Raw genomic sequence first — 11,020 nt, forward strand, 5'->3', positions numbered from 1 at the left:
CATCTAGCGGATTTTTTTCAAACTAAAAGTGTTTCTTATAAATTCCGATAGATGTCGCTGTAATGCGTTTTTTTAAAAAATACATTTATTTATTTGAAATTTGTTTCTATTATGTAAATAATTTCGAAAAAAATTACGTTTTATTTATTTATTTTTCCATAATTAATAATTATTTACAAGATTTTATAAATAAAAAAACTCTTTATCAAATAAAATTTAATATTTTTATAAATTTCATTTAAATAAACGGGAGAAAAATGAAAAATTTGTACATATAGAAAAATATCCTGTATATTATTGATAGCAAAAAATAAATAAATAAATAAATAATAATTAAATAAAATCTTATTGAAATTTTTTCACTTATTATTATTATTTTTCCTTATATTTAAAGTTTTAGAACCATTATTACTCAACTTTTTCAAGGTATACCTCCTGTTTTTGTATCAAAATTAGTAATGTCAAAAATTATTATTATAAAATCCATGAGTTTGCACTACCAACAATCACCAAAAAAAAATTATTTTAAATTATTATTATTATTATTATTTTCATATTTAAATACTTGAAGAAATATTATTAATAAAATTGTAATAAAAAAAAAAAAAAAATTAATCTGACAAAGTTATTGTTGTGTTAATTTAAAAAAGAAAAAGAAGAAAGAAAGAACCATTGTTTCCTCAAGAGGAATTGTATTGTTTTCTTTTTTTTTTCTTTTTTATACCGACAAAAAAATGACTAGAGAATTTCTTTAATGAACCATTCACATTATTTTTTTTTTTTTTGAATAACTATACCTATGATGTTCAACAAAAAAAAAAGTTATAAAATCCTAAATTTCATATTTCTAACCCAAAATGATTCAAAAAAAAAAGTTTCATTTTAATAAAAATTATATTGATTATTAAATAAAATCGATATCGATAAAAAAAAAAAAAAAATGTCGTCATCTTCATTATATTCCAAATTCATGACAAATAAATAAAAAAAATATATTTTTATTGTTATAAGTAAAAAGCTTTAGTTTATTGTTTGTTGTTTACAATTTTCCTTTCACAAAAAAGAAAAATGGAGGATGTAAAATAATTTTTTGACTTTTTCCTACGTCACTTATTTTCTTTTTCATTAATCAAATGAAAAATTACTTTTTTTTTTTTTTAAACAAAATGATATCATCTTAAGTATAATATTTGTTGTTGTTTTTGTTTATATATATAAATATTAACGACCGATTATTATTTATTATTTAAACAATAAATAAATATAAATAAACATTAGTTTCTCCCCGTTCGTCAGATTATCACAAAAACTTTATAATAAATCTTTTAAGTAATGAAAAAAAAAAAAAAAAAAAAAAAACCCAGAAATAATGATTGATCGCGAAATAATGAAAAAAAGATTTCTAATTAATAAAAAGAGAAAAGGGTGAAAAAAGCATGAAAGAAAAAAGAAAAAAAGAAAACAGGAAATGGAAATACAGAGAAGAGAGAGAAGAGAGAGACAAAGCATGTTTCGTCATTGTAAATCTGTTTTAAGAGAGTAACGAAAATCAAGCTGGCTGCTGCTGCTGCTGCTGTTGTTGCTCGTCTATAAATATAAAAGAAAAGAAAAAACGCGTATGAAATACACAGAGAGAGAGAGTAAAAAAAAAAGGTGAAGAAAGGCAAAGAATGATAAAGAAAGGTAAAGAAAAGAAAATAATAATAATAATAATAATAAAGGAGGAAAAGGCTGTAAAAAACAAAGAAAAAGAAGAAAAGAAGAAGAAAAAAGATTTTTTTTTTGTTTTCCGGTAACAATGGAAAAATACCTAAGCGAAAAAAATTATTATTATTATTATTAATAAGTTTAATCTTTTTTTCTTTTGTTCAATATGGATTTATAAACTGGAAAAATATATTTTTTTTACTTTTACAAGAGAATTTTTATTTAATAAAAGAACAAGAAAAAAAAAACTTCTGTAAAAAACGAAGGGGGAGAGAGACAGAGAGAGAAAAGGAAATAATTAATTAAAAAAAAAAACAATATTATTATTATTATTATTATTATTATTTGCATTTCAATCGATTAATAAATGAAAATGTAAATGGATCGTGTAATGTTTCGAAACATTAAAGGGATTAAATTATTTTTAAGAGCCCGAAAATAAATAAATAAAAATGGGATGCACGCGTTTGAATCATAAGCATCCGTTCGCCATTTTGTTACTAAATATGAACAAATCATTATTATTATTATTATTATTATTATTGTAACTATTAAAATAATTTTCAAGTGATTTATGATGATGATGGTTTACCCGATGATATTTTAGGGGTTGCTTTTTTTTTATTTTATTTTTTTAACTCGAGGGAGAAATATAACAATAATAATAATAATAATTAATGTTTTATATTTAATAAAAAAAAAATAAACAATTTTTCAATAATGTTGTTGTTGTAATAATAATAATAATTAATAAATTCCAAAAAATGACTGATTGTTGGTCTCCATATTGTGTAAGATGAATATTCAAAATAATTGAATTTATTTCAAAAAAAAAAGGAGAAAAACCGGTGGGGGAAGGGGGAGATATTGGGGAGAAGTTTAGGGGCGTTAAATAGGTCAGTAAATTGAAATCCGGAAGGTGTAAAAAAAGAAAACATTTTTCCCTTTCAAATATTTTCTTTTTTTCCCGTTTAAATGTGAAAAAATTTTTAGATATGGATCAATACAATGTGTGGATGACGGAAGTAGAAGGAGAAGATGAAGAAGAAGAAGAAGAAGAAGAAGAAGAAGAAGTTGGTGACAACAAAACAACAACAACAACATTATTCATTCAGTTGTTTCCTTTGTTTCTTTTTCTTTACTTCTTTCCCCCATCCCCTCCAACCCACTCCCAGTTTCCCACTTATGTATTTATTCAATTTTAAAAACTTTTTCTTTAAAAAAAAGTTTAATTATTTATATAGATTTTGGTTTTTTTTTTATTTAAAAAAGAAAAAGAAGAAAATTTACAAAAAAACATGATGGCTAGAAGAAAGAGAAAGAAAGAAAGAAAAAACTGAATGGATGTAATAATAAGGGGGTGGATTATTGTGATATCACATTATTTATTTGATATATCAAGGGTGAATGAATGATAAATAAACAACAACAACAACAACCACCACTAAAGCATTGACCCGAGTGAAGCAACTGTAACAAATTATACAGATAATGATAATATATCCATATATAAATTTAAAAAAATTGACTTTTTCCCTTTTTTCCAATAAAAAAAAAGAAAAAAGAAAACTGAAAATTTTCCTTTTTTTTTTACTTTAAGGCGGTCTCTAATATTACCATAAAACTAATGAAACGCATAATAATAATAATAATAATTTTTTTTTTCTTTGTTTTTAATTTTAAATAATCGTAACGACTTTTTTTTAAATAAACGAAAAAATAATAATAATAATAAAATTGAATTTGAAATAATGAGTGTGTAAAAATTATTAGGTGTTAAAAAATAATTGAAACTTTTTTTTTTATAAAAAAATAATAATAATAATAAATTTTAAAAACGAAAATAAAAGTTAATAATAAATAAATGCGATGAATCTCACTCTCTCTCTCTCTCTCTCTCTCTCATCATTAACAAGGATGCAAATAATGGTGAAAAATCAACACTGCGGAAAATTCATGAGATTTATAAATAATTAGCGGTAAAAGTTGAAAATTCGTCCTCGTACTCGTTCTCCCTTTATCCCTCTCTCATCCCGCCTCCCCTTTTTTTTTGTTAAACATTTCCTTCATCATTATTATTACTTTTTTTTTTTTGTACGTGAAAATTTATTTAAATTTTTTTTAAAAAACGGAGTCCATCGTTATTGAAAGTATTAGAAAAAAAAAAGAAAAGGTGCCCTGACTCATTATTATTATTATTATTATTTACCTTTTATTCACGGCAGCAATTCGTCTTGTGTTTGTCGGAGTTTTTTCAACATTTATTCCAGGTTTCTATCCTGATCCACAACGGTATAAATGCCTGGATATCAGTGATGTAACGTCTTTGAATAGGATTCTTGTAAGTCTTCCTGGACTGGGTTCCTGTGACAGCAACACCTGTGGAGTAACCTGGATTCATATCTTACGTCGACAGGAGAGCTGGAATTATTTTCGGTTTCTTCCTCTTCGGCGTCGCCAATGTTGTTCCCAAGCTGCGGTCACCCATCCAAGTATTAATTCCGCCCTGATGCTGGTGATTGTTATATTTCTGTTGGATTATTATTATTATTATTATTATTATTATTATTATACAAACGTAATTTAGGTTTTTTATTAAATGTTTTAAATATATATATATATAAAGGAAAGAGGAAAACCGATAATTTAAGTTTTAATCAAAAAGCAACAGCAACAGCAGAAACAATATCAAAAAGAGGAATAGAAACGAAATAAACAGCAGGAATAGCAACAAACGAATTTTCCCCACCCTCTCCCGGTCTCTTTTTTTTTTATTTTTAAACATATTTTCTCATTTCTATTTCCTCTTTCGGATTCTAATTCTGTTTTAGCTACAGCTTTCTTTTGTCCAATCTTTTCTTTCTTACAACTTTTTCCCGCTCCACGTTTTCCGAAACCTTTTGTTTCCTTCTTATGACAATGAACCCCCTTTTTGTTGTTCCTTGGAAGGGTTAACTTTTCATTAACTACAAGCAATAGCTTTTCTTCTTTTCATTCTAAAACTTTTCCTTCTTATTCGCCCCGCGTTTTCTCTTTCAATACAAAAAAAAAAAAAAAAACTTTTATATTGGATTTTTTAGTCCATTTTATAAAAAAAAAAAAGATACAAAAGAATAAATGACTAATGTATAAAAAAAAAAAATTTAGATAAATTACAAAAACTATTTATCGTATACATTTATCAATAATAATAATAATAATTTAATTGTTTATCTTATTTTATTTTTTTTTCAAGAAAAAACCACGTGGCAAAATATTTTAATAAATTATTTATTAAATTGAATCCTCCGTATTTTTATCATTATTATTATTATGTGACTTTATTACGGGGTAATTTTATTCAAATAATAATAATAATAATAAAAGTTTTACAAACGTATCGTCGAACGAGTAATAAAAATATTTTTTTCTTTTATTTTATATAAAATTGAAACAATGGATGGATTATCCCCGGATTATCCTCTCGTATTGTTTTCTTTTATATCACGTTTTTTTGTTTATCCATTGATTATTATTATTAATTTATATATTTGTGATTTTTTTTTTTAAAAAGACAAATTTTATAATTAAAATAAATAAATGTTAGAATAAAATGAAAAAAAAAAAAAAAGTTTACAGTTTTAACCAACGGTTCCATTTATGAAACAAACACAAACACACACACACATGTTGTTAGTGAGAGAGAGAGAGAGAGAGAGAGAGGGAGGGAGGGGGGAAAAGGAGGAGGAGGAAAAAGGAAATATTAAGAAAAATCTATTGAAAACGACACCTTTAACAAAATAAGAAGCGAGTAATGGGTACCTCAATATACAAAACCCCATTCATAATGGATTACATTCGAACAAAGAATATTTCTAAATCAAACAACATTGATTTTAAACTATTTCTTTCTTTTCTTTTTTCCTTTTTTCTTTTTTTTTCTTTTCTTTTATTTCCTTTTATTCATTCTTGCATTTATCATTTTTATTCTTTTTTTTTTTTACTCAAGTTTAAAATAAATAGTTTTCAAATATTTAATACCGACGACAAAATACGTAAATTTTCCCTTTTTTTTTTTTCTTTAAATTGTAATTTACGTTTTTACGTTAAATATTTAACGCATACATTAGAGGGGAGGAGGTGGGGAGGTTAGGGGAACATTTTACATCATTTTAAAATATTCTAATCAATATTTTTTTTTTTTTAAATAAAAAAATTACAAGAAAATATCGATGAGTCAGTTATTTTTTTAAACCATCATTGTTAAAAATCAATTGACAAAAAAAACAAGGAGGCAGGCAAGAAAAGAAAAAAGAAAAAAAAATTTAATAACAAAGACTTCATTTCCAAAGAATAAACTGGATATTTTTTTTTTTTTAAAGGTGTAAAGTTAAATTATTATTATTATTATTATTATAAAAAATATAACCGAAAGCTAAACATATTAAATTATAATCATTAAATATTTGAAATGTAAAGAATAGAGAGAAAACAAGACACACACACACACAAACAATTTTTGTTAATTCTATTTTAAAAATAAGGTTCCAGGTTCAACCTTTTTTTTTTAAAAACCTATAAAATAATTATATGTTAAAATAATAATAATAATAATTTTTGATTTCTAAATAATAACAAAAACGGATACGATTCCCCGTATCCACCACAACTTTCTCATGTATAGATTTAATTAATTGGTTTCCAGACTTTTGTGTTCTGGACAATAAAAAAGGAAGTGAGGGAGGGAAAGAAGGGGGGGAAATTTGTGTGTGAAATGAGGAAAGACTCAACTAAAGACTCCAATTATCGTTAAAGGTACAAAAAATAATTAATTTTTTTTTTAAATTGACAATGACGTAACAAGTGGGGGAGAGAGAGAGAGAGAGAGAAATTAAAGACTTTTAAACAGATAATAATAATAATAAGTGAGTGAGTAAATTAAAATTTCGTATGTATATTTAATACATTTGTATGTGATTTTTTTTTTTTAAGAGGAACCTTTTTTTATATAATAGAAGAAAAAGAGAAGGAAAAAAAGGCAAAGCAAACAAAGAATGAAAGCTTTTTCGGACCGATTTTGTATTTGAAAAGCGCTTTTCCGTTCCCATGGCAATCCTACACATTTCATTATTTCTATTTCTCACTCACAATGTCAATACACAAAATTTTCTTTTTTTCTTTTTTTTTTTTACATATTTTTACAACAATCACATTAAAAATAATAATGATAATAATAATAAAAGATAATGAAATTATTTTTAATAACAACAACAACAACAAAAAGAAGAAAAAACACGTTGAGAATCAACGTGTTTTTTCTTCTTTTTGTTGTTGTTGTTGTTGTTATTAAAAATAATTTCATTATCTTTTATTATCATTATTATTATTATCATTATCATTTTAATTAAAAATTAATCGGTCTATGATATTAAAATGTGTGAAAAATGATAATCGTCGTTATATAAAAAAATTATCAATAAAAAGTTTAAAAAATAATTATTAATTTAAATTCGATAAATGTAAAATAATAATAATAATAATAATAATAATAATAATAATAATAATAATAATAATAATCGTGTGTCATGTTAACCATAACAATTGGAATTCACGAACCACTTGAAAATACAATTAATGAACGTGAGTTGCTCTTTCTATTGACCATCATCATCATCATCATCATCAAAATTTTTCTTTTGCCCAAATTAAGGATCTTTGTTGCATTTTATATAAAACAGCTTCATTTGTGACTTTTTTTAAAATTTTATTTCGTTTATTATTATTATTACTGTCATTTTTTAATAGATTAATAAAGTGATACGTCACGCCTAATGTTTATTATTAATAATAATAATAAGAGTAAAAAAAGTTTTCATTGATAAATACTCACCACTTTGTGTGCGTTCCGTGAAAAATCAATAAAAAAATCGATGTACATATATGTATACATAAAACAAATAGGTTTAATTAATATAATAATTAATAATTAATTTATTTTACAAAAAAAAAAAAAACAATATTAAATAATAATAAAAAAAACTCAAGTTTATTAAATAGGAACGATTATGTTAGTTTATGGTATCAATATGAAATTATGTAAATTTTTATTTAATTAATGTTTATGTATATATATAATTATTTAATAATTAAATTATTATTTTATAATTTTATTACGACGTTGTATAAATAATTATTATTTATTAATAATTAATTAATAAATTTCCAATGTCTTAATATATATAAATAACACTTTTTGTTTTGTGTTCACATATTTTGTTTAAAATCACAGTTCAAAAACGAGTATATAAAAACTATTATTATTATTATTTCGGCCTAATTCAAGCATCGTTTTTTTAAAAATTATTAATTTTATTATTTTGGGGCAGCGGAAGTTTTCGACGGGACGGTTTGTGAGGTGGTAGATTCCGTCGCCCAAGGTCTATCGGGTCAAAATATTACGGTGAGAGGTCTTCGAAATTCAGAACCCCCGTTACCCGACGCTTGGTGGTAGTGTTGAGAATATTGAGACATGGGTATGAGGCCCGGGGGCACGGGACCGCCGTGTTGCGGATAATATGGAGGCAAAGACCCCGGTGATGCCGTAGCAGATGATGCGGACGTCGAAGTACTCGAACTCGGATCCGGTCTTTCGGATTTTACGTTACTACTTTCTGGAGATTCTGGAGCCGGAGGAGGAGTTCTAGAATTTGATTCGTATGATTTTCCAATTTCGTAATTTGGACTCGATCGTGATTGCGAGGAATTTCCAACATCTCCGAAACTTTTATTGTCTATGTACATTTTGGAATTTTCAAAATAAGCTTTGGTCAATGCGGATGTAGAATCTAAATAACTGCGATCGAGGTAAGATTTAGCCGTGGAATCCAAATATTTTGGATCGGAGTACATCGACATGGCGAGAGAGGATGGAGGAATGTACGGAGGTCTGTATTTATCAGCATCCATGGAATATTTCATGGCATCCATTGAAGATACAACCTAACACGCAAAGAAATTTTCAATTAGGAATCTATACCAACCGCCCGCAACTGATAATATTGCAGCTATATATATATAAATAGATAAACAAAAAATTTGCTCACCTGTGCCGGAGTTGGCAAGCCAGATATGGCATTTTGTTGTGCAGCAGCGGCTGCTGCCATGCTTGCCATGCTAGCGGCACTTAGGGAACCATAAGCCGCCGCTGCAGGATTGTAATAAGGACCTACTTGACTAGCTGCCATCCCTAAAAATTACAAAACATACTCTTGACACACGAACATAATGTTTTTAAAGATGGTTGAAATGAAAGAAATTATGTAGAACTAGTTTTATTTAGATACAATGTTATTAATTGTAATTATTATTTGTTTTAAAAAAAAGCAATTAATGAAAATTTTAGGGACCGTGTTTTATTACTACTTAAAGTCGTTACTAGCTAAAATTGTAGTCATAAAAAAAGGGTCTTTCCCATACCAAATACGTTAAATGTATCAAATACTCAATTGATATTTACATAAGTGAAAAATTTCCTAAGGACTAACGAGCAGAACGGATTATTGCCCTCAAAGTTTTTCTAGTATTCTTATATGTGCGCAAGACGTGACCAGTAATATTCATACGTTATCACTACATTATTATTTACATTAATTAATATCTACTTTTATTATTAAATAATGTGACAATACAAGATACATAAATATTTATTTAGTAACCATTGGGGTAAACATTAACAAATAACAATAATTTTAAAAAAATAAAAAAAATGACTTACCTGCTCTCAATGCGTCCATTGGCACGGATGGATAAGGTATGGAATAAGGATACCCTTCCTTCCTTAAGGTTTTGGGTTTTCTTCTAGGCCTGTATTTGTAATCGGGATGTTCTTTCATATGCATTGCTCTTAATCTTTTAGCTTCGTCTATAAACGGCCTTTTTTCATCTTCCGTTAATAATTTCCATTCGGCTCCTAAAAAAAAAGAAAATTTTATTTACCCCCGGCATTAAATTACTTGTTACATTGTCCGCTTTGTTATAGTATACCTACCCAGCCGTTTTGATATTTCTGAATTATGCATTTTAGGATTTTCTTGAGCGATTTTCCTTCTTTGAAGTCTCGACCACACCATAAACGCATTCATCGGTCTCTTAATATGATCTTCGGTCAACTTTTTAAGATTTCCGACGCTTCCGTTGGTCAAACACATTCCTAAACCGTCAGGGGACATTTGGGGTATCGAACCCGTGAGTGAGGCCATTCTTCCGAGACCTTCTGAATGTGCAAAACTAGATGTGTCATGCATGCTTGGGGTACTGGAAAAAGGAAAACATGCTGTTGTTAACATCACATTTACCTGCGATTTTGTTTTTATGTATCGCAGCTATTATAAATTTCGTGTAATAATATAAAGTTATATAAATGAAAATTTAAAAAAATACTAATATTAATATAGAACAACCAGGATATTAAATTTTTTTGTTAATAATATTATATTAAACCCTAAATAATTATTTAAAAATTTTTTTAATGGATGCGCGTCCGTAATTTTTAATATGTATTTAATAAAATAATATAGAGGAGACTTTATTTTAGATTTACGCATTTATTTATTTATTATAAATTATTCAGAAAATTTTTTTAAATTAATTTTTTTTTTAAATTTAACAAATGGGTTACATGTCTCTAATTGCATATTATAGTCTGCTTTCGACAAACAAAATGTCAACAACTGCGTCATAATATTAAAATATTATTTAAAAAAAAGAAAAATGGATGGCGTGAAACTAAATAATATATATAGTTTTTGAAATATTATTTAACTTACCGCATTAAATTTCCTGATTTTAAATGAGAAAATTCAGTTTCCCAATTTTGGCCCTCCACACTGGGCCCGATAGAATTTAAAAAATTCAGTTCGAATAAATGCCGGGAAACACCCAGCAAAAAACAAAACAAAAAAACAAAAACAGAAGAAAAAAATTATCCAGGAAAAAAATTCACAAATAATAAAAATTCACATAAACCACTTATTAAACATTTAAATTAATTATTTATAAAAAAAATTATTCACCACTGATTTATATTATTATTATTATTTAAAAACAATGAACACATACATATGTATTATTATATTAATTAATAATATAAATATATATAATGAAAAATAATATCCGTTGTTGTAGAAAAAAGGAAAAAAATAAAAAATAAAATAAAATAAAACGTTCTCACTGGAATCTCCGCGTGAATAAAGCTACCTGTAGAAATGGAAGAGTTCTGGAAAACGATGGTTTCTCCCCCCTCCCTTCCTCCCTCTCTGTCTTTCTCTCTCTCTCC

General features: G+C 26.1%; 1 protein-coding gene across 1 annotated transcript; it reads right to left on the bottom strand.

Annotated features, from left to right (window-relative positions):
- Positions 1-8,133: 8,133 nt before the first annotated feature.
- On the bottom strand, positions 8,134-9,989 carry Phum_PHUM136100 (transcription factor SOX-2, putative; the record flags this gene model as incomplete). The annotated part of the gene is made up of 4 exons (XM_002424513.1): positions 8,134-8,685; positions 8,790-8,932; positions 9,461-9,655; positions 9,734-9,989. 4 exons carry the CDS (start codon positions 9,987-9,989, stop codon positions 8,134-8,136), a joined length of 1,146 nt encoding a protein of 381 aa, XP_002424558.1.
- Positions 9,990-11,020: the final 1,031 nt, after the last annotated feature.

This window comes from Pediculus humanus, genomic scaffold (assembly GCF_000006295.1).
Source record: "Pediculus humanus corporis 1103172107481 genomic scaffold, whole genome shotgun sequence".
NCBI lineage: Eukaryota > Metazoa > Arthropoda > Insecta > Psocodea > Pediculidae > Pediculus > Pediculus humanus.